General features: G+C 39.7%; 1 protein-coding gene across 3 annotated transcripts in view; it reads left to right on the plus strand.

Annotated features, from left to right (window-relative positions):
• Nucleotides 1-25,577, plus strand: part of Knockout (Stork-head domain-containing protein knockout) — a 235,492-nt gene that overhangs the window by 165,160 nt on the left and 44,755 nt on the right. For all 3 annotated transcript variants that reach the window (XM_076762167.1, XM_076762165.1, XM_076762168.1), the window contains one exon: nt 10,596-10,791. In XM_076762167.1, coding sequence (XP_076618282.1) covers nt 10,596-10,791 — 196 coding nt within the window. The remainder of the gene's footprint in view (nt 1-10,595; nt 10,792-25,577) is intronic.

Consider the following 25,577-nt stretch of genomic DNA (forward strand, 5'->3'; position numbering starts at 1 on the left):
AAATCATTTGATCGTTTCCATGATAAAGTAAAATTTAATTCTTTCGAAAGTTTAATCTAACGTTAAAATTTACTTCGCGATTTTATAAACCTGTTGAAATATAAAAATATCTTATACGCGTTGCATGTTCGTCTTACTTTAATTTTCCTACTTTGAAAGATCGACACTTTCCGATCCCATCGCACGATACGTTATTTCGATTTTATCTAGATATTCTCAAATTTGTAAGATCGATGCATAAAGCAGGGATCTAATTACTCGTGGATAATTAGCTCGAGTACTAAATTTATGCAAAGTTTGTTTAGACGCGAACAATCTAAAATTAGAGAATTTCTTCAAGATAAAAATCTTGATTTCTTCATCCATAAAGGGCAAACAAAAGAACTATACGAAACGACAGAGCTCGACTTTCGATGCAACAAATACCAACAAATCCAAATCATTTGATCGTTTCCTCGATAAATTGAAATTTAATCCCCTCAGAAGTCTAATCTAATATTAAAATTTACTTCGCGATTTTGTAAATTTATTGAAACATAAAAATATCTTATACACGTTGCATGTTTATCTTAATTTTTCTACTTTGAAAGATCAACACTTTTTGATCTTATTAAATGATACGTCGATTTTTTCTGTATGTTCACAAATTTGTAAGATCGATGCATAAAGCAGGGATCTAATTACTCGTGGATAATTAGCTTGAGTATTAAATTTATGCAAAGTTTGTTTAGACGCGAACAATCTAAAATTAGAGAATTTCTTCGTCGAGATAAAAATCTTGATTTCTCTAATCGGTTGCAGGTTGTGGATACTGCGAAACGAAGACGAGTATTAATTGTTCCGCGAGAGAAATCTGAGAGCGTGTATTAATTTGAAGAGCGAAACTTTTCCAGTCCTAATTAGGACAGCTCGGTGATCTCGACGGTACGCGTTCATATTTTGTATCGGTGTACGGAGGAGCGTTAACCGGATGAATAAAACATGGAAAACGTATAAATCACGAGTAACCAGTTAAATTGGCGAACAATAAAGCCCGATGCAGAGTATATTTTACAGGGGGGACGCCAATGGCTGCCGGAGTTCCTGGCAACGTCGTTCTATGTCATCGTAAACTTGAAACTGGGGGACTTGAGGCTGGCCGCCACGAAGGGGGCAGAAAGGGAGCAGCTCGGAGGATGAAGGAGAACAGGGGGTTAGGGCTCGTTGATTTTTTTGCAATTAAATTGGCAAACAAATAAAGGAAGACGTGCGCCTCCGAGGTGAATGGGCATCCCGCGGATAAACGAGTTCTCGCGCGCAAAATAGAAGTCGCGTCCATTCGCGATGCACGCTGCACACCGCTCATTTACGAAGTCGATGACCACGGAGACGAGGCAGTCTAAGTAGACAAGGATCTCGTTTAATACCGTATCGTGGAGAACGCTTAGAACATTCGGCGACTCTTCGTCGATTATCGACCCCTCAATGAACTGATCCAATACGATTAATCGCTTTATTTCCTCCGTATATTTCTACAGCTAGGCGACTCCAGTTACGCGTGCCTCGCGCGGTTTCCGTGCAATTTAAAATTTACATACACGTTTTTCTCGTCGCATGCATACGGTCCTTGTCCATTGATCTGATTACGCGTTACGTCTCGCGTGTGCTAAAAGACTCGTTAAATATGGTTTAACAACTTTTTCATTGATAGAATCTACGGCGAATATGGAAATTTGTTTGGATTCGGAAAGTATATCCGTGTTTCCCAATGCTCAGGGGAGCGAAGTTCAATAGGTTTGGGGCAATTATGATGGTAAATGTCTACCGAGCAACAGGTTGTAGCAGTATATAGCAGAACGAGGGGAGAAATTTGTTTATATTTGCTTAAAATATTGCATATGCTAGATGAAAACAAGATAGAAATAAATTTGATAGATCGATTCAAGAATTAAAATTTATGTGTGCAAACCAAATTTATGAAATCGTATAAATATAATGTCTGAAAAACTGATCGAATACGATTTGGCTACCGTGTCTGCCCATTACTCTATATTTCTACTTGTTTCTCGAATTGTTTAAAATATTTTAGTCCCTGAGATTTTGACTATTAGCGCGTACAGTTTTCGCATAATTGCATAGCCTTTATAAAATGAGTTTTACAAGCCAGCTTTGAGTAGACGTACCCAAAGATACATCGCACTGCGTTGAAGCAATATTTCCTGCCGGGCGAAGACATTAACGATTATAATACCCTCCTAGGTCCATTTCTCTTCACTGTTTGGCAACTCGAACAAACCTGACTCATTAGGTACGTTCGAGTAGGCTTTCTGCGATAATCCTGTTCTTCACGGCTTCATCGATTATCTACGATTTCCTATTATTCATCGCGAACGTGGGCTTTGCGCCATACCCTCAAGGACCTCTTCCCTTGCAAGGAGAGTTCCCGAGGACAGCGATAATTCACGATTGGTTGAATCGAAAGCCCCCGTGATCAGTCGTCGAAACATTTCGGTTCGTCGCGTGTTTACGCCCTCAACAATCTAAACTAGCAATATTTCAGAAAAATTTTTAATTTTTGTAGTTTTCGAAACTATTACTATAATTCGACGAGAGGGAAAGTTTAGTCAGAAGGAAGCATCGAGTTTAACAATTTATCCCACGATTTTATTCTTTCGAAAAAATAAATTCATTTGTGCTTAAACTAAATAATAAACTACTGAACCTATAGGGCTATTTTATGTCCCCATAATAAAATATTGTGTGGACTATACTGGAACTCAATAAATAATCAATTTTCAATTTTTCCCTTTGTATGCAATGTTTCTTGAATAATAGTTAAATCAATTTCTATATGAAAAAGTAAGTCAATAACGTAGAATAACACATTTCCCACAATGATTCGTTTTCGAGGTAATAGAGATTTTCCTGGTATGTCTGTCCAATACTCGCTATTTCTACTTGCACTGATGTCCAAATCGTACTCCTCGAAACAAAGCCTATACTAACATATTATTCTACATTCTGAGACTTATTTCTTCACATTTAACTATGCCTTTAAGCAAATACACTCCATGTAAAATTATTCAGAATTAACGAAATAGCTCCAGATTTCTTTAAATTGTCCTGCAAGCCCGCGAAGATTAAGAATCATCTTTGAAATTGTTTCGTGAGCTTAAAAAGGTTAAGAGCCGATGCTCTAAAAGGCTAAGCATGCTCGCGAAAGCATGGCTAGCGTAATGCATAATAATTAGTGGGCAGCCAACGACCGTATACCCTGCGGAGTGAATTGCCGCAAGTTCATTGCCGGCAAGGATATAGCAATATGAACGTAACGTGCTCCAAGAACAGCGAGCCGATTAGCAACGCTATTGCGAGCACTATCCTTATCCCTCTCGTTCGTTTCGATGGCGTTCCCGCTCTTTCGACCGACCCGTAGAGTTTCTATGTCTCTCCTTTCTTTTGCTCCTGCCCCTTTCGGCCGGTGTTATCGTAAGTAATGGCTGCCCGCGAAGAACGACGATCGACTTTACGTACTGTTTACACGCTCCCCGACCGCTCTCTTTATGCGCCGTTCCCAGACACGTTTTTGCGTCACGGGCGAATTTATGCGATGGCGATTCTTTTGTGGTAAACTTCTTAACCCTTCTCGTTGCGCGGCTTTCGAACGTGGCATGAATAGACAACGAGGAACCGTGTTTTATGGACGAACGTTACATCGAGGAACCGGGAGATCCGCTTTCCGAGCAACCTTCCTCGCATTTTGATAATTGCAAACAATTACTGACATTAGGTTACCAAATTTCTGGGGCTAGGTCTATGAAGAATTAATACTCAATCTACCACGACTGGTCGAATGATCGTTTTTAAAATTTCGTTTTTAATAACATATAATGTCATTTTAGTGCCATTTAACTTTATACTTTTCTTATAGTAAACGTAGGTATAATGAATTTTTATTACTCATTTATGAAGCTCATAAGAATTCACTGAATTCACAGTGTTTACTTTGGAGTTTATTATAAACCACATGGTGTACTTTAAGTAGACAAAAGTTATTTGTGGTCTTCCGACGATTAAGATCGTGGTTTCCACTTCTCATCAGTTACGAGACTATAAAAGTCAAAGTGTCCTTGCCGTCTTAAAGTTAATGTGCTAAGCTAGAATCGTCTTATATGCGTTACACCTTGCGCTGTATTTCTGACTTGTTAACTGCCTCCGGAGGTGTGAATATGCTCTTGATAGAAACGTCTGGTCTGTGCTATTGGTAGTTAGTGTCAACAAGAAGGTGGACGTGTTACGGGTGATCGGCAGATGCGCGCTGCGGTGGGTCTAACTGTCTAACTACACGTGTAGTATGTTTTGCATGGTAGTTTTGCTTTCTCTTCCAAGAATTACCCTCTGGAATTCTTAGACGTCGAGGAAAATACTGCTGTGTCGAGTTCAATATGGTGTACGGCTGTCCGGAAACACTATTTTCTGATATTCCATAATAAATCCATTTTCACGGCGTAAAATCCTTCGTAAACTTCCAACCCTCTTAAAGCTTGGACGATCGCAACGTCGCTAGTTGTGGTTGGACTCTAACATATTCACTGCCAGATGAAAACCGTACAATATTTTGGAGGACTAAAATTTTAATTTTAAAATTTATTTCAGTATTTATTTTTGTAATCTTGCTAAAATTTACAAGTCTCATCCAAATTTCCCTCAACAGAGAATTAATTTTCCTAGTTCCATACTGGGAAAATCCTGTCATTCTTATATGAGTGACGTGGTAATCAAAGTGTTAATAATATTATTCGACCACTTCTTTTCTGTCTCTTATAATTTATCGAATTTTTATTTTTGAATCCTCGACTTGGCAAGCTGTCGAGTGGATCGCTTCCTGCATTCCTCGCGAAAACGGGGGATATTCTTGCAAAAGAGCCTCCTTACTCGGCTTACGAGAACACATACAACGCAGTCGAAGAAGCAGTTATCCTTTGCAACGTTCGACGATATTTTAAAATACGTTGGAGCTTCTTGGTCCAGTGATCGTCTCGATTCCGCTAGGGGAATTTCTCGCTGGTCGATTGCACAGACACAAAACGAGAGCCGGGTGCTCCAGTTCGATCGGAGATTATAATTTGACGGGAATGTTTCATCGTTCGGAAGCAAAACCCGCCCCGTTAACTGTAGAACGATTTTCAATCGGTGAAACGCAAAGACGCTCGTTCCTATCGTTACGCGGAACTCTTATCTACGATTTACGCGGCTCCTGTCGCAGATTCCCCGCCTCGATACGGTCTCTCGGGGCCTCTGTGCCCCGATCCGATCGGGGAAAATAGAGAAAAGTCACGCCCGATGATCAACGACGACAACGCTTCCTTGCCGATCACCATCGCGTTACGAAATCAACAGAACAAGAGCATTTCTCCTTTCATTAAGGCGTTACTTAATGCGATGATTTAACGGATTTATCCGTGACAAGGCGTCCCCAAGGATGAACAAGGATCTTACGATTCTCTGGCCGGAGTGCAACGTTCGACAACCCCCAAGGGACAGCAATACGAGATTGCTAAACCGTAGTTTTTGACACTTGAGACTCTCTCGATTGCGTAAGATGCATTTTGTTCCAATTTTAACAATTGGATGTCGAGGCTGGGTCACTTTCGACCTACTCTTTCAAGCTTACTTATTATCGGTTCAACGTTCATGTGGCATTTTTTTGGCAATAACCGACTATGAGTATTCAATAATACAATTTAGACTAAACACGGATTATGTTTTCATAAATTTTTGAATGATTATACCTCCAGAATTGCTTCCTTTAACCCCTTCGTACGATTTAATGTAATTTTTCAAACGTATAGTGTTTCGGATTCGCCGTTATTAAGACAATAACGGACGCGACGCGCGAGACGGTTAGACCAGTAAACAAACTGCCGTCAGGACGGTTACCGGTGTTTACCGTGCGACAAATTTTTTGCTCCCGGTTTTGAATCGAACCGAGCCGAAACGCTTCGATACTGAGCTCAGTTGTCGTATCGCCGCTGACCGGACCACTCGAAATAAACAGTGATTTCTATTCCGCTAGTGATATCGGTCCCATACTTTTGTACCTCATCTTTCCTCCTCGTACCATCATCCACCCGCGTGCAGAGAGATATCGACTCGGAAATCGTTCCATCGAATCTCGCACATATTTCTGGTCCTTCGAGCCGGATTTTGGAGTCACGGAACACTCTCGGGATTTCACTGGCCGTTATCGCGCTCAAAGAAGCCGAGCAACTCTCGATCACCGTGTCAGCTCTGAACGAGTTTATGGCCAAGCAAAACCAAACTATGGGTTCGATTTCTCGGGCCCTATCCAACCTCAAGAAGATGGGTCAGAACAAGATGACACGGACTGTGGTCCAATTCAGAATCGCCTCCCTGAAGGAGAAGTTCGCGCAATGCCAAGATCTGGACGCCAAGATCGTGTCGCTCAGCGAGGGAAAGCTTACGGAAACTCTGCCGTACATCCAGGATCAGCGATTCCTGTCTTGTGAGCAGGACTACGAGGAAGCGTTGAACTTCATGTCGGAGGTGCTGGCTCAACTCTCTGTCGCTGAAGGGGTGGAACCCCCACGTGAGTTGTTTGTCAGATTTCTCTTCTCGTCCGGCGCAACCGCTCCCGCGGATCAACCTACCGACCTTCAACGGATCTTTCGACCGCTGGGAAAGTTTTCGCGATCGTTTTCAATCGCTTATAATTGATGATCGAAGCCTAACGAACGTTGATCGTATGCATTATCTTTGTTCGAGTTTGTCGGGCGATGCAAGTAAATCCAGATAGCACTCTCGAATTTTGTAGCTGCAAAAATAAGTTCTATGACAAATTGTAACTATTTTCCAATTGTCCAAAACCAAAGTTTCGTTTTCCTGGATAATTTGAGGGATTTGGTCTTGGCAGTGAACGCGCCAAGAATCGATTTCGCGAGACACGTTCTTTTCCCGATCCCCTTCGAGACATCCTCCGATCTGGCGAAACCTCATTTTTCTTGCTCTGGTGCGCACGTTGCGATCGGAAGAAAGCGATTTCGCGGCTGGATGTAATCGCTGCTTTCGGTTCCTGTAGCGAGCTTAAACTCGACGCTTCCTGCGGTTAACGGGACGCCGATTACGAGAACACTTTCTGCATCGTAACTATTTTTAGGCACAAAAACCGCAAAATGGAATGAAATCGAAATCGAAAGGAAGATGCATAGGAACATAATAAAAATATACTAAAAACGTCGATGTTGGATCACGGGAGGACCCGAAGGATCGAATTTGGTGTTTCAAATGAAATAGAATCGAATTAACAACTTCCCTTTGCTAAAAATAAATCCAGAATCAAAATTCATACGCAAAGAATTTTGTACGTTGAATTTAATGAATTCGAAATTAATTTGTTCTCAAGCTCTTTGTGTCATTTTCAAACTCTAAGGTAATAACAGTTTAACTCTTGTGGTTTTCGTTTAAAATTCTGTGCCGTTCGCGAAAGAGTCACAGTTGGTGAGCACAAGAGCCATTACGGTCGATACACGGTGGAATTATTCGCGACGCCTGTGGGAGGATCGGCGTCGAGCGTATTCGATCGGGGTTCGAGGTGAAAAATGTCCTGTCAGGTGCAGCGAGGCAGAGCATGGCGAGGGTCCTTCGGCGAACTTCGCGTTTAATGCGCGAACAGAGGACGAAGAAGCAGAAGGAAAAGTTGTGGAACTCTCTGTACCAAATTGGTCGCGAGATAATCGATAATAACGGATACGGTAAAACGTCCGTTTGAAATTAAACGGTTTTAAAAGATCGGTTGGCATTTCGAAGAAGATACTAACGATGTCAAAGTACCGCTAGTTGATTGTATAACGTTTGTTAAATAAATAGACAAAATGCCAAAGGGAACGTACAAGATTCGCGATAATGCTTCTTGCTAGAAATGTTGTGTATGTAATTAAGTTGGTGGCAATAAAATTTTAAACGAGGTTCAAGCCATGTGTACGTGCTGAAAGTGTACGGTTCGTTATCTAGAATTAACGAATCTCGAGATATCCTCGACACTTTAATTACCATTTATGGGGAAAGGAAAAAAAGAATGTATGCTACGATAAAAATGTTTTAATTTATTAAAGAATTTTTTATCGAAGAGACATGCCTCCAGTAGAATGGTCGAAGCGTGCTACTTGTATAGTGTATTAAGATAGGAAAATCGCAATATTTTGCAAATTAACAGAGCAATAAATACGATGAAAGGATCTTAACGCGCCCAGGTCTGTTTAGAGCCCACTCTAGACCCGCTTGTGTTTATGTTAGAGCAATAAAAAATCGAACAAGACTCAGAGGACCTATTTCTCGACAGTATTCCGTGAGACCTATAAATGTCAAGTCGTATTCTAGGCCCTGTTCAAATTTAGATCATCGTCATTTGAACGCATTATAACGTGTAAAGAACAGTCGTCAGAAAATAAAGAAGTCTTTCACGAGCTGATAGTGAAGGTAATAGTGACAGTGAAACTTCATCTGATAATAGGACAACAGAAATCAGTAAAAATAATCAATTACATATAATTTTACGTGAGCTCACGTCCGATCGTTAAAAGTTATGTTTCCTTGACAGAAATTTATCACGATGCTTTTCTCTATAATGGATCAGTAAATAAAAAGACCAAGCATAATTATCAGTAAAATTTCCGAATCGAGTCCTTGTCTTTCTTGTAATACATTGCGTAAGGAGAGATCAACTTTCTATCGGATTACATAAACATTTTACACACCTTTGTGTACACCGGGAACGATTAATTCCCGATTCCAGTAAACCCTCCGACTGGCGTATGAAATTGTATGATTTACTGGTCACACGTGACTCCTCCTCTTATCTCGAGTAGAGACGGACATCATGAAAGGGACAAAAGCATAATGCACTGTTCCGTCTGCACAAAGGCCGCGATAAATCACGGTGGATCGTATCGGTCGATCGATTTGGACACTTCTCACTAATTTCACGGTTTACGGTGAAATGGAGGGAACGAGGCGGCAGTAAAGAGAACGACGCCATCGTAGACGAAAGAAAAGGGGGTTGGTTCGGTCAAATAGTCGGTGAAAATCCTGCGGGGCCATTCGTTTACGAACACTGTCTGGCTTATTCGGTCCCCATAGCGGCTTGTCGATATACAGGGTGCTCCATACACGTGGTTCTTCTGTCAATGGTAAATAAAAAAAAAGCAATGAAAAATTAACCTTGTTTTCAAGTTATAGCCATTCTTGTGTCCCTGGAAAGTCTAGTATCGATAAATATTCTTTTGTAAATACCACAATGAATATACGCTGTTAATTCGAGGCGTCGTCTGAATTGACACTGACGTTACTCATAGTGGGAGTCAGCCTTGAGGCTATACATACACAAATGTCCTGTTACATTCAATATAAAATGAAAACTGTACGAACTTATGGGCCAACCCAATGCAATTGACTGCTGAAGAAATTTACATGAGATTGACTTGTTAATCTCCCATTAACCTCTCGCCCTGCGAATTAATTCGTGACTGCATGTAGTCAGGCGCTGAATTTCTCAGGAGCCGAAGCAAACATCTAATCTGCCTTCGCTAATCTTCTGGAAGCCAACGAAACGGTTAAAAGAAAGTTTCAAAAGTTAATTCCTTAAAAAATTGGAGTCTTTTCTTCTTTTTGTATCATTAATTATTCTAACATTTTTTACGCTCACTCTTGGAGTAGACAATTTAATTTTCAACCTGTTTTGTATATTTCTTTATTTTTTGTGGCTCGAAATCATTGCTTCCTTAATCTTTCGTGCTAAGACTAAGCAAATAAATGCTTCTATAAACCTCGTTCGTTATTCTAGTATCACCTTTTATCTCTAAAGCAAGTGTCACGTGTTATGAAACACCCTGTAAATAAACGGGTCGTAACTAGACGGGGATTGAGGAAGACTGTGAGGGTGGCACAGTTTCGCTGGAAGTTACGAGAAGGGCGAGACGCCTAGCAGCCCCCGCGGCAGTAAACACTTAGCGGCTTAGCCGTATTTTAGAGGATGAATCCCAAGATTCTATCTCGTCTACGACCGTCATCCCGATAATGGAAGACGTATCGGTGTTACGTTGTAGCCGACAATTCATGGCAGTTATGCTCGACGTTCATATGTTACCACAACGCGAGAAAGAAAGATAGGGCTTGTTGCTTTGTCCGTGGTTGATTTAATCATTCAGGCTTTATGGATATAGCACATGGTGCGCCGACAAATAACTCGAACCACCTCGTACGAGCAACAAACGAGATAAGTAAAGTTGCTGATGAAGTATTTGTATTTTACAAATTACCAATGTCCAATTTGTACTAGTTATTAGGCTTTTGTTCTAGTCTCTGTAGTAAAATGCTCGCTAGGTTCGATAAAAACTACGTGGAAAAGTGGAAAGATTCGAGTCTTATCTTTGCAAACATCGCTAATAACCCTTTATGAATTAATAAATTGCCTCTCGTACATTTACAGTAATTCTAATGTTCCATAGTGACGGGACACAGGCCACGTGCAACTCTAATATGTGTAAGAAATTTAGGAAATATTCGTTGAAATAATTGGTTCGTGAATTTGTTTGTTTCAGAGCTTCTTGGAGGCGAACTCTAAGTGCTGGTGGAACGCAGCCTTGGTGGACGCGACTCGACAACTCAGGTACAAGGGTCACGTGTCACCTGGCGTGCTGATGGTCGGTGGACCACCCTGTGCCCTCGAGGTCTTGAGGGCAGCCTGGGCTCGAAACGTCCTACGACCGCCAGCCGATCATGCAATCACCTGCCTCGGTAAGTCCTAGATTGCAACTTCAATTTGAAGCTGGAAACTCTGAGGTTACTATAGGAGGTAGCCATTTTTAAATATTAGGAGGGTAAAAAAACTCAAAAGTATTCTATAAATTTCATTATTACGCTTCTAAATACAATTCACAGTGTAGGAGGTCGTGGCTGCAATGGTAAAGTACTCAACTACGAATCCGTGTGACCCGGGTTCGATCCTAGTTTTTATTTTCAATGCTAAACAAATATAACTCTCGGCAATATAATAAAATATAATCCAATACTATAACAAAGTTTATAGTTTAAAATTTAACAATAAAATTAATATTAACTATACAATGAACGCTTTAAACCTTCTCAACTGGTGAACTATTATCATACAGCAATAGTTTCAGCATTTCGAGCATGTATTATTATCGCTGTGCAGTAATCGATTATAAAACGTGCAGTTGGGTGTTGCTACTCGTAAGAAAGTATATCATTCGAATGAATCACCCAGCGGCTCGCGAACCCTTGTAGTCGCCCAAGGATCTGATGTGCGACATACAGACATAAACGGGCCCGCAATAAACGGAATTGTTATGCCAAGGCGGTTGTATCTCGGATCGTTAGGGGAAGCCGATGATAATGCAAATTGGACATGGCGTTAAGTTCTCGCGCGGACGAATGCTCGCGTCGGGTACGTCGGTACGTTTAAATCGAGAAGCATATCGGCTGCTTTATCTTTACGCAACCACGGTTCCCGCTTTATCGGTGTTGCTTTACCGCGTTCCTTATAGAAGCTATTCGAGTTCCAGCGGCGTTACTACGCGTTTCCATGCACTTACGTGCTTCTACGTGCTACTAAGTATTGTTAGCTGTCGTCGATGTGCCTCTTGCCGCGAGACGCGAATAAAACCAGCTCCCGGAGCCTGCCACATAATAGGAACACGAGCGTGGATACGTCGATCGCCGGTGTCGAAGCGTTTTTACGCGAGTATTCGTCACCGCTTCCTCTGGTTTTCGTTTCCCTTTCTCCATTCCTCGCCACCTTTGCCATTTTTGTGTTTCGAGTAACCCGTGTCTATATACACCTACGCATTACTACCTCGCATACCAAGCGTATGCTAATGCCCGTAAGTTCCAAAGCGCATTGGCGTAACAGCACGATCGATTCTTAACTCTTCGCGGTCCTCGTCGGTTTCAATATTTCGTTACAAAAGATTCACGCTTACATTTCTACCAAGAAATCCAAATTTATCGTATTTAACATAAGTGGAACTACTGTTTGCAAAAATGTATTTTAAATAGCTCCTTTGTAACATATTTGTTTTTTCTTCAATTTTACGAGTTAGTGTATAGAACACAATGTTTATATTTTCTTGGTAGATATGGAATATTAACACTTTATCAGGTGTTACAAGCAATTAGCTACATATTTATTAACGTCTTGGACCCTGAGGTTCGTCTTAGAAAATTATGTAATATTTAGAAATTATATTCGTTGACTTTTACGTCTGATATTCAACAACCTTTTACCTGAGCTGTATAAAATTTGTTGGCCAGAGTAAGATTTCAATTTCTACGTTCAACCAGAAGAATTCATATAAACTCTGGCGTTCTCGAAAATCACCTGTACGCGTATGCTTTCGACTCGACCATACGATTGGTTTCCCACCTACGATGTCGTTCACGATAATCCCGTGGTAAACGCGTTGTCGTCGCATAAAAACACCGGTCGTCCCGAAACGGCTGTAAAACGTCCGCAGTTTTATAGCTTGACGCGGGCAGTTATCAAAATACCTATAAAATACGGCTTTGGGTTGCCCGTGCGCAATGAAACTCGAGCCTATCGTTACAATGACGCTGGACTCGCGAAGTCATCGAATTCCACGCTTTATCCTTCGCGTTGGTTGGCTAAGATTTCTGCACTATCAGCGGGATTTTGCCATCGTCGCTGATAAACGCGCTCGAACGCAGCGTGTCGCCCGTAGTCGCGTTCCAGAGAATCGCTGTCTGGGTATTAGCTTCTTTTGTGCAGACTTTCATAATGCCTGGTGTCCACTGTCAGGCCCCCGGGGGAGTTGTGCTAGCTTTCGACGGTAAAAAGCACCCAAGAGTAAACTTCCATGCAGTTGCTACGAGGCTAGGGTCAAGTGGGTCTCTCCAAACCCGTTCCTCTCTCGATAACAAAGAAAACGCCAGTTATACAGAGTCCAATAACCTCCCCGGCAGTGACGGAGCCAAGGGGTGGATCGCGTCCATTCACACCAGGAGGTTATATAAGCTTTTAGCCTTGGTACCACTGAGCACTGATCTGCCACTCTCTATAGAATTTTGCTACGGAGAGTTATGTTTCTTGGGGAGTTATACTAGACTCTGACGATATGAGATCCAGTGAATCTCAAAAATATTTATTCATTTTTGTATTGAGTTTAATAACTGGTACTGGACAGGATGTAAAACATATCCACGATGATCTAATACCTCAACTGTAGAGTTCCTGAGGAAATTGTGCTAGACTCTGGCAGTGAGAGTAATATAAGATAAAATTTTCAAAACATGATCAAGGAAATTAGTGTTCCATTCGCCCTATTATTACAAAGAACCTTTAAACTTCTGTTTGAGATCAAAATTTCGAATAACGAATTAACGAAGCACAAATTTGAACGCGTTACTAATATACCAGAATTTAATTTGAATGAAATTTTATTCGGTCGACGTAGGCGAAAAGTTTGTTTCTCATAGCGGATTCCGTGTTTTCAAGATTCCCGTGAAACGTTGCGCGCGAAGCAGAAGAAATTTATAGGGAAGATCATCCGAGCAATCGACGGAGCCGTCGAATCCAGAACCTTATTACATGCTCGAGTAAGTTGGAGCGCGACACGCGATCAATTTCAGGCTTACGTTGGCCAACGAGCGGAATGACATTCTTATTAGGGGTCCGATCGTTGGTAATATTCGACACGGGAACGCGGTAACGAACGAGGTCGCGAACAATGTAGGAATAATTTTCTAAAGCCGCCTATAAAAAGAAGTCCTCGCGAGAACAAGGTATCATTAATTATATACCCGAGTCCGGGCATGTTGGAATGCATATACATTAGCATAAGCCCGATACGCGGGATAGTCGCGTGTAGGTGTGTACAAGCGTCTGAGGTACGGAGCCAGCCATGGTGAAAAAAGAGTTAAAAACCGAGGGAAATGAGGAAGGAGAGCGTGGAGAGGAAAGAAAAAACGCGAGAAGGAGACGGCGAACGAGGAGGAAAAGCGAACATATAAGGAAAGCGGTCCACAGATACCGCGGATACTCTATAATCCCAACGGATAAACGACGCAGAACGTACGAGGCTATCGTTACAATTTTTTACGCCGCGACGCCCGGCGAACAGCTCGCAGGATCGCAGGATCGCATAGGCGCGTGCAACTAGGGCTTCTCGATCCCCAAGGGTGGCTAATCTGTAGGGTACAATTCAAACGAATCGTTTATAAATTAAGGAAAACAGAATTTATCAGACCGTTGTGCTTTCAAAAAAATTAAACGGGGTTTTCTGTTTACATCGAACGAACCTTTTCCTTTTCACTAGAATTTAATTAATGTTATTGAGAAGCTATGTATTTTCTGTATGCTGAGTTCGTGATGTTACAATATTATAATCAAGGTTTTTTAAACGAGTGAAATATAGATCAAATATATTTTATTGGTCGAAAGTTAACGTTTGTATTTTAACTCCGTTAACAGAGCATGACCATTTAAATTCCTAGTGAAATTTATGGCACGAAGCGAGACGCAGCTTATAATGACGTCCACTTGAGAAGTCATAAATGTCACGTACTCGCAATAAACAAGAGATGAAATAAACCGGATACAATTTTTAGTGGTACTTGTTCGAAAGAAGGCGTCAATATTCCAGATTGAACGTCGTGAAATGGAACCTTGAGAATGACACTGAAACGCTACAAAATAGTTGCTATCGAGCTAGTTTGTGCTAGCCAAAAATAGCCAAGAAATTTCAAATTAAGGAACCACCCTCGTTCAAACCTTGTTTTGTAAATAGATTTTCCAATTTGGCAGTCTACGAAATACTTTCATTTTTTTTTTTTAAATTCATGTTTTCTCTTCTTTTGGTGTGGTTATATTTTGTGGTAGGTGTTGATTTCTTTTAGATATTTCAGGGTATTTTCTATATGTTTCTGTGACAAACTATAGGTGATGTTATCTTGTATTTTTGTCCAAAGACAAAAATAGCTGTTGGTCGTTATGATTTTCTTGCATAGGTTACAGGTTGGTGAGTTAACACTGTCCTGTTCGTAATCTTGTCATGATTATTCGGTCTTTCCTCTTCACATCATTGGTGATGGTTTATAAAAGTTTTATGTTACGAAATACTTTGGTTTACCAAGACCAACCAAAAACGTGCCCATATCTTAATATCGTCCTTTTATTCGGATCTGAGTACGTTTATTTCCAACAAAATGAGTTTAAAATCGCTTATTAGATGCAATTTTCAATCGAACTGAAAGATAAGACAACCTGTTTACCGTTTCCTATTTGAATGTCGTATATTCTATTGGATCTAAACTCAGTCTCTCGGGGGTATACGGTAGAACCCGACGCCTCGCGAAGACATTATCGAAAAAAGTAATCGAGAAAGATGGGGAGTCATTGAGCAACGTGGCTTTATCGCGAATCGTTAAAGAGGCACCGATGGAAATGTAAATGAGGCGTGGCGTTAAGTTCCCGTCTACGAGGAGATCCGTGCCAACGGCAGCGGGAGTGTTTAAATCGCGGAGTTACCTTATCTCGCGCACCTTATCTTTACGCGGCTACAGTTCTCGCTTTATCGGTACCAGTTTACCCGCGCCGCGGATGCCCGGGGTTCGCGCTCGCGACGAAGACGTCCCGCGCTTCCACGCGCCTTAGGATCACCGGGAAACGTCGTTTATTACCAAGCGACGCTGCTTACACGTCGGAAATAGTTTCCTGGTGCTCCGGTTCCACTGTTAAACGACGCCACGAGGCAGTATTTCTTCTTTCTTTCCGTGGCAGTGGTTCTTAACCTTCCCAAGTTCACGGCACAGTTTAGAATTATTTGGAAGAAAAAGATACAAATGGTGGCCTAACTTGAGCACTTTATAACCCCTTGACGTACGATTTAATGTAATTTTTCAAACGTATACTATTTAATTTTATTTAAATTAGTTCGTACAAAGAACGACCACGAAAAAGAATAGATTTGTTTTACGAATACCTCATGAATGTAAAAATGTGTTGAATATATAAGACTTGATGACAAATAATTGCCTCATGATTGTTAAACTTTACATTAAGAACTTGTCACGAGTCAGACTCGTCGTTGTACGGCGAGGGGTTAAGCATCTCGTGACAGGAAAAATGTAAGACGAGAACATTATTTGTTTGGAATCGCAAATATTGCAATAAGCAATCAATTCTTGTTAAGGTTATATTTCTTGAGACTTCAAACTTATCGTACATTTTTTTCAGTGGAATATTATCATTGGAAAACAGACTACCAGACCTTGAGCAACAATAGTCGCGTGTTGATTTACGAATTTCAGTACAAGCGTTTTTATTCTATTTTATAAGGGGCTTAAAATAACGATCGTTAACGTTCAAATTAATTTTTAGCATAATCTGGAGGTACATATTTACACTGAAAAATATGTATATATATAATAAATACACAGTGACTTTCTAACGAACATTCTTCGCTCAAGGTTTCTCCACCTTCGCTATAAATTAGAATGACTCTAAATCAGGATTTACTAAACAGGCAGATTTCCACATAAATCTAAACGTAAAAAGATATTCTAAAACTTAAATTTCAGCGAGACGTTAAACTCTTGCATCTTTAATGAACCTTTCGTACGAACGTTGTTCCCTTCACAATATTCTTGAAACGATCGTTGCTGAGTGGTCTAAAGAATTAAATTAAAAATAGTTCGACAATGTTCGCGTTCCTAATTCGTTACAACGACGCGACAAGTCGCTAAATAGCCACCCTCGCGCTTTCGCTCTTCGCGCTCGATTCTTTTCATCCTTTCCTCCGTGACATTCCTCCTTTCTCTCGCCTCTCTCCCCCCCTTTGTCGGCATTCTTTTTACTCTCTTTCCAGTTTTTTTACACTCGAGTCAGCTCGTATCTATACACGCCTACGCGCGACTATCTCGCATACCAGGCTTATGCTAATGCACGCGCATATCCACGCTCACCGGCGTAGGAGCTCGCTTAATATTATCCGAGCGTCGTGCGACCTTATTTTTACGAGGCAGTTTTACGAAATTACGACCCCACGGTGCCGTCTCTTTATCCCTTCCTCCCCCCTCTCCAGTGATTTTTCGTTTCTTTTCGTTGTGTTTCCGGTCCGTGGAAAAAATAAAGGGGATTCGTTTGGACGACCGCCAGCCGCGCAGCCCGACAAATCTTCCCGACGATCAAACGCTTATCTGGAGGGCCGTGATCATCCGTGTGGGAAATTCGAAGCGAACGCCTCCGGGACGCCTTACAAAATTTCAAACCGCGGCTGTTACGTTGCTACGCTCTATTATAAATTAACGAAATCGACGATGAAAAATTACAACATGAAACCATCTCAAATCCATTTCATAATCTTCATTGATCACTTGTTTTCTATCATAAAATTCTAATAGACTCATTTGAGGTGAATTTAGATTATCAACAAATCCTACAGTCAGTGATATTATCTGCGCTGTATAAGGAAAACTAAGGAGTATTTTTTTATTTCCAAGTGTAGATTCAGTTTATCAAGTACTCGCACGTATTTCTGAAACAAGTTGTATTCCGTGCAAGACCGCGACGTGCTCCACATTCTTTCCGCGTTTCCATCGAAATAGAAGCGCGTATTATGCTAATGCCCCGATACATTGACGATTTCTCCGGCTGTTGCTCGCGCTCGAGAACGCTCGATCAAGCATTACGCTTCGTTCTATACAGACATAACGCGCAAAGCAAAGCGAGTTTCACGCCAGCAACATAATTGGTCTGTCGTCTATCTCGTGGACAGCCAGCTTATCCGATCTCTCTATTTCCCTTCTTCCAGCGTTTCCTCCGTCACGAGCGTGGCGCGAGGATCCGTGAACCGTGGTCGCATGCTTCCTCTGCCTCGATAGTTATCGACTACGCGCAGCTTCCTGAGAGATACGCATTAAGGACACGCATTACGCGCCAATACTAACTACGGCCACCACGCGATAATAAAACGAGATCCGCAATCTGCGTGTCTTGGAGACCCCGTGGTTGGTTGCTCGTTATAGAAAATTGTGCTTTATAGAAACGCGCGCCACTTGTCGTTCCGCGTGGCACGATTTATCTCGAGAAGGTATCTCTCAGCGGTGCGTTCCCGGCAACTCGATACCACGGACCAGGTATACGAGTAGACCTTACACCTTACGGACTTTCATTCTGAAAAAATTACTTTTGGTTGCGGGGGTCACTAACAATCATTTTTGGTCAATATACATACCCTCGAAATCCTAACCATTTTCGAGAAAAAAATTCCTTACCGAAAATATAATTTCAGGCCAGAACTGTCACTCCAAAATTTCTTGCGTATCTTTAAAACGTCATAACTTTTGAACGAATTGGACGATTTTAATGTTTCAAAAGCCAAACAACGCGTATTTTAGTGAAGAATATGTAGAAATTCTAATAATATTGAAAAAGTTGTTCCTTGACCCCGTAAAATGAGAAAAACCCCATAAAAATGGCTCAATTTTCAAACAGCCATAATTCTTGCAATAGTGAATATATTTCAATGAAACTTTTTTTTGAAGTAGAGCTTATGGGCACTTACAAAAAAGTATTAGACAACTTTTCTATAGGGGGTGAAACAAAATTATTAAAGATCAACAGCGAACTTTTAAGAAAAATTAATAGGGTGTAGGTACGTAAATTTTTCGGCGAAAAAAAAAATTTCAAATCGTTTTGAAAAAATTATTTTTAGCTGCAGGGGTCAATTAGAATCATTTTTGGTGAATAAACATATCTCCGAAATCCTACGCAGTTTCGAGAAAAAAATTCATTACCGAAAATTTCATGTCTGACCATACCATTGATATCTTTCACTGAAATTTCGTGCGAATCTTTAAAACGCCATAACTCCTGGACGGATTGGACGATTTTGATGTTTAAAAAAGCAAACTACGCGTATTTTGATGGGGAATATGTACAAATCGCAAAAATATTCGAAAAGTTGCTCCTTGAGCTCGTAAACTGAGAAAAACCCCATAAAAATGGTCCAATTTTCAAACAGCCATAACTCCTACAATTGTGAATATATTTCAATGAAACTTTTTTCTGAAGTAGTGCTCATAGGTACCTACAAAAAAGTATTAGACAACTTTTCTGTAGGGTGTCAAACAAAATTATTAAAAATGGAAAACAATTTTTTAAGAAAAATCGACAGGGGGTAGGTGCCTAAATTTTTCGGCGAAAAAGAAATTTTCCAAATCGTTCTAAAAAAATTATTTTCATTTGCGGGGGTCAATTACAATCATTTTTGGTCATTAGACATACCCTCGAAATCCTACCCACTTTCAAGAAAAAAATTCGAGAAGGTGTGAAATTTTTCGACAAAATTAAAATGTTTCAAATCGTTCTAGAAAAATTATTTTTAATTGCAGGGATCACTTACAATCATTTTTTTGGTCATTAGACATACTCTCGAATTCCTACGCACTTTCGAGAAAAAAATTCCTTACCGAAAATATAATTTCTGGCCAGAAATGTCAGCCCAAAATTTCATGCGAATCTTTAAAACGTCATAACTTCTGAACCGATTGGACGATTTTAATGTTTAAAAAAACAAACTACGCGTATTTTGATGGAGAATATGTACAAATGGTAAAAATATTCGAAAAGTTGTTCCTTGACTCCGCAAAATAAGAAAAACCCCATAAAAATGGTCCAATTTTCAAACGTCCATAACTCCTACAATAGCGAATATATTTCAATGAAACTTTTTTCTGAAGTAGTGCTCATGGGTACCTACAAAAAAGTATTAGACAACTTTTCTGTAGGGCGTCAATCAAAATTATTAAAAATGGAAAACAATTTTTTAAGAAAAATCGACGGGGGTAGGTGCCTAAATTTTTCGGTGAAAAAAAAAAATTTCAAATCGTTCTGAAAAAATTATTTTCAGTTGCGGGGGTCAATTATAATCATTTTTGGTGAATAGACACACCCCCAAATTCCTGCGTTCTTTCGAGAAAAAAATTCGAGAGGGTGTGAAATTTCGATAAAATTAAAAAATTTCAAATCGTTCTAGAAAAATTGTTTTTGATTGCTTCTATCAATTACAATCATTTGTGGTGAATACATATACTCCTGAAATTCTACGCATTTTCGAGAAAAAAATTCTTTACCGAAAGTATAATCAATAAACAAACAAAATAAAATTTTGCAGGTAAAGCATTTTAATATTTACGTTTTGCTAAAATGGTATAATCAAAGGAGAGTCTTAATATGGATTCCCAAATACTTTCTTGAACCCTGTACAAAAGTTAGAATGATAAATATATTGATAGAAACTTGATTATTGATTAAGTTAGGTTAATGAGTTTTGATCCATTTTATATATAATATTCTTATTTAGATAACAATTCTGAATTTCAAATAAAAGATAGTTAAACAACTGCTGAAAACTAAAATTTCAATAAATGAGGAATATAGTGGTGAATGAATGAACGTCACGAATAAATATGTTGATTTTATTAGAATAAAATTTTGCTCAAGTTAGAATGAATTCGATAGAACAGTATGCACATCATTACGTCGATATGTCGACATATTGATCGTATCGGTACACCGATATAACAACATTGATACCATACTGATCCTTGATAATACTTGGACGCGTAAAAATTTTAGTTCATTGTTTCGATTTGCCTTGCTCGATCGTTTCACTTAGGCTGGCTCGATGGATTTTTCCCGCGAGCTCGGACAGCTCTATCAATGTGCTCCCAACCGAGAACGACGTCTGTCCGGCAGCAAGGCAAACTTCTTTCCTATTTCGTAACTTCATAAGTTTCTGCCAACCTCCGCAAAGGCCGTTTAATCATAGAAACGTTAACATTGTCAGCGTACGCTGCGTTCGATCGGTTCGAGTCGTAACACGTGATCCGATAACCGTCTGATAAATATCTGCGTTACTCGGCCAGGACGAAGTTGCATGAACCTGTCCTGCGAGAACCATACGAGAACGATACGATCATAATGCCTGTTGTCCTCTGGAGGCTTTTGCTCGCAAGAATCGTTATTAAAAAGGTAGTCGTATTTTTACTGAAAAGCAAGCATTTTTTGAGAATTTATTTCAAATAAAGGGTATGTTTTTATGATACAGAAAATATTTGTTTTTACAGCGACAGAATAAGTAATGTGTACGATATCGTTAGTTGAAAATAAAAGCAGCATTAGTGATCTCAGACAGTGTGGGACGAATATCTCTATTTTAATTTCTATTTTGAATAATTAATTTTCGCACTGTCTTATCTGTCGTGTATTATAATCTATTTATATAAATCTTTGTTTAAGACTATACAAGTACCACATACACATATTAAAAATTACATTACAATTTTTAGAGTAAAAATGGTGGAACTGTGTATGGTTAATTATATGTATATTCACACTTAGTATATTACAATGTACCCTGTTGAGGTACAACGTCTCAATGATCAATATGAAGCAGCAAACGCCTCCAATAATTAATCGGAATTGTTGAAACTTCCTTGGGTATGTAGAGTCAAAGTAAATGTCAAAATAAACATAGAAGATAGCAAAAATTATAGTAGCTTGTATAGTCATATGGTAGGGGATGAAAAGCCCTTTAAAACGAGCGTTCGAACAAGTCAATAGCTTTATTAGTTCCGGAGATATGACAATTTTTGTTTCAATTCGAGCGTCAAAGTAAATGTCAAAATAAACATAGAAGATAGCATAAATTATAGTAGTTGTTACATTCATATGATAGGGGATGAAAAGCCCTTTAAAATGAGCGTTCGTACGAGTCGATAGCGTAATTAGTTCCAGAGATATAGCGTTTTTAGTTTCGCATCGATGCGGTGGCTAGTTTCGGAGATAGGGTTTGTTTACGTTTCGTAGTGCGCTCGCGCGTGTTCATTCATCTCGCGCGCGTGACAGTAGTAAACAGTGCGTAGTAAATTCTTGGAAATACTACGCCCGGAACTAGGTCACTCGGTCGCGTCTGACGTGCGACAAGGAGGTACGACGCGACGCGTCAGACGGAGACAGAGATAGTCAAATTAAGAAAAATACACTTTTACATAAATTACGATATCTCCGAAACGGAAAGTCGGATCGACAAAAACCAAAAGCCATTTTAAAGGGGAGGCTTTGCCGCTGCTAACGGTGGCTCGATCATGGAGAAAATGCTAATCATTTCAAAACTGCAGGTAATTAAAGTTTTTAGTAATTTAATGCGCGTTAGTAGTCTGCCGTAACACGGGAAGCGCCATAAGAGGTATTTTCTAAAAATTACCTATTTACATAAATTACGATATCTCGAAAACGGAAAGTCGGATCGACAAAAACCAAAAACCACTTTAAAAGGGAGGCTTTGCCACTTCTAATGATGGCTTAATAATTAATAAAACACTAGTAGTTTCAGAACTGCACGCATCTAAAGTTTTTAGTATTTTTAATACGCGTGAGTAGGCTTTCGTAAGGCGGAGAGTCAGACGTAGCGGAATTTAAAAAATTACGATTGTCTTTACACGATGATATCTCCAAAACGGAAAGTCGGATCGATAAAATTCAGAAACCATTTTAAAGGGGAGGCCTTACCGCTTCTAACACTGGTTTAATTATTAATAAAACACTAGTACTTTCGGAACTGCACGCATCTAAAGTTTTAGTATTTTTAGTACTTTTTAAAATTACGTTTTAGAAATTTTTAAAATTACCTTTTACATAAATTACGATATTTCGAAAACGGAAAGTCGGATCGACATAAATCAAAAATCATTTTAAAGGGGAAGCTTTACCGCCTCTAATGGTAGCTCAGTTGTACAGAAAACATGAGTAGTTTCAGCATTGCACGAGTCTAAAGTTTGAGCATTTTCAATACGTTTTATTGGTCTGCTCAGTAGAACATTATAACCAATAAATAAATTACTCGGGTAATATCATTTGTAATAACTATTTTAAATGTTTTTTACGTTACTAACAATGCTTCAACATCCTCAAGTAATCACTTTCGCCATAATTTGTATTCTTTTTCGATTACGAAACTGAATTAATTTTAAAATTAGTATCTCGTCGAGTATGTTTGTTCTTCTCTTTTAAGGTATAATTTAAACATCCAGCTGAATTGGAAAATTGGAAATTGGAATGTGAAAAACGAAGTATCTTACGTATAGACACGTTGCATGGGTAATAGTATATATTTAACAACATTGCAACAGTTCAGAAATGCCAGTGGAGAAATACTCAATATTAAGCACCACGTATAGTATGCTTAATATCGTGTAATATCGTGTTATATCGGTATTGTACAAGGTGTGGACAAAATTATGTGAACACCTGTGAAATACACTATTGGGGGTAGCCCAACATGGGGTTGGGCTACCATTTCAGCAGTACTTTCAGGAGTGAAAGTCCCAAGTGGACACACAGGCATTATTTACGATACTAACTCTCAATAGTAAAACTTTCGAGTAGGCATCATAACTCGCGTTGGAGTCAGCATCAACCCTGCCATTATTTTTTCTGTAACAGTGGAAGGGACGCGCCCGTTGGAAATGTCGTCTGCCCTTTTCAGCGACCCTAACTGAAATCCATACGGTGGCTAGCCTCAGGGCGATAAATCAGGTGGGAGTGGACGACGCTAGCTGCACTCTTGGTCAATTGATTAAAGAGGCAGTCTGCTATTTTGGGTCGAAGATTGATAACGGAAAATATAGAGTCCCTTACAATAATTTGTTTTCTACGAAGCAATATCTATGTTACGATGTGAATTAATGAACCTATCAGAATCAATCTGCTTCAATAGAATGCATAATTTCTAATAACACTGTTTTTTTAAAAAAGAGAACAACCTAAAATTTGACTTTAAAATTCGAAAAGATGTCGTGAATATAGAATATTTTCGAAAACACTATTTTCTCAGATTGTGTCATTTTAAAAGTCCCTTTTAAAACACACTTCTATTATAAATAACAGTGTTCAGAAATGACTGATTCGTGTATTTAATAAATCTAAACTCAAGAGCTTGAACGATCGTATTCTATGATGTGGTCAAACATCCCCCTGAAAAGTTTGCTGTCATTTTAACGCCCCCTTGAATGACTCGAGTGCACCCTAGGGGCTGCAACCACCCACGGCGGGAAACGTCGCGCTCAACTAACGGTGAGAAAGTTCGTGCAACATCATTGCCAGGTTATTTTTTTCGTTTGAAATTCCACGACTTCTCCCTTCCGGCAGTACGGTTAGATTAATGCGCACGACGACGGGGCGTATTTCCATGCATAATTTTCACTGGACGATATATCGAGCGTTTAGGTGGCCTGCTGATAAATTGAGTTTGAAGCAACTTATTAAGCAGCAGTCTACGAAAGGTCGCCGCCGACGGCCATTATTCATTGATAAGCCACGGGAAAGAGCGCCCGATTGATTTATAGAGGCGTCACGGCGTCGAACCACTCTCCCAGCTAATTAGGATATCCACCACGGTCGATCTAGTTCACGCTCCACTTTTGCAACGATCGTTTCCGACGAGTTGTCCCACGATTTTTGCGCGACTCGATGAATCTTCGAGTCAACTCTTCTCGCGTTCTTGGGAATTTATTCCCAGTGTCCCATTACGGACACCGAGCACCTTGTAACTTCGCTTCTGCGTATCCGATCCGCTGTATCAACGTTACGGAGTCACCTATCGATGCGTAAACGTCCGACGACCCAACACAGATACTTCCCCGCGCGTAGGAAGCGATTCGAACGATTTATTTATGTGTAACAGGTGTGCTTTATTAGGTCACGGGAGCAAAAATTATTGCGTCTCGTCGCGGGTCTCCCTGTGACAGTGTTTCACGTCGAAACAAATTTTATTCTATTTGGAAACATTGTGTTTGTTAAATCGACAATTTTTCGAAGATATTACATATTTTCTTTTGAAACGGTTCCTGAAATTTTTAAGGTAATGTCATGTTCATTCATTTTCTAACATAGATTCAAAATTGGAATCTGTAATTCTTTGTTAGTAGGCTCCATTCTTGAAACGTAAAATTATTACGTTATGATCGAATTATTGATCCCACGGACCGCGATCAAATCTTCGTTTTGTTGCAATTAGAAGCCCAATCGTTGTGCTCGTATTATTAACTTCCTTACAGGGTGACATAGTAATCGAGTGGTTGAGGGAAAGTGGAATGTTCTGAGCCCCAGAAACAATTTAAAACAATTGATCTTTTCTGTCATTTCTGTGGCAGCTTATTTCTATAATACATACATTCAATTGACTAAAATTAATAGAATCAGAAGCTGAATATTAACGATGAATATTATAGAGATATGCTTGAGAAAAGAAGTGATTTTTTGGGGAGAAATTGGGGAATTCTGCCACACCTCGCCTCACCTCATCTGATTTTCTTTTTTATTTGATTTTTAACCTAAATTTATAGAATCTGTCAGTTTGACAGCTGTCAGATTCCATACTCAAAGTTGCAGAATGTGTAAATATTATTTGTTAGCAATGTTGGTTGAATCGATATGAAGACATAAATGTATGTTACAATTTAAAAAAAAAAAAACAGAATTT

The sequence above is a fragment of the Colletes latitarsis genome, chromosome 3 (genome assembly GCF_051014445.1).
Source record: "Colletes latitarsis isolate SP2378_abdomen chromosome 3, iyColLati1, whole genome shotgun sequence".
Taxonomy (NCBI): domain Eukaryota; kingdom Metazoa; phylum Arthropoda; class Insecta; order Hymenoptera; family Colletidae; genus Colletes; species Colletes latitarsis.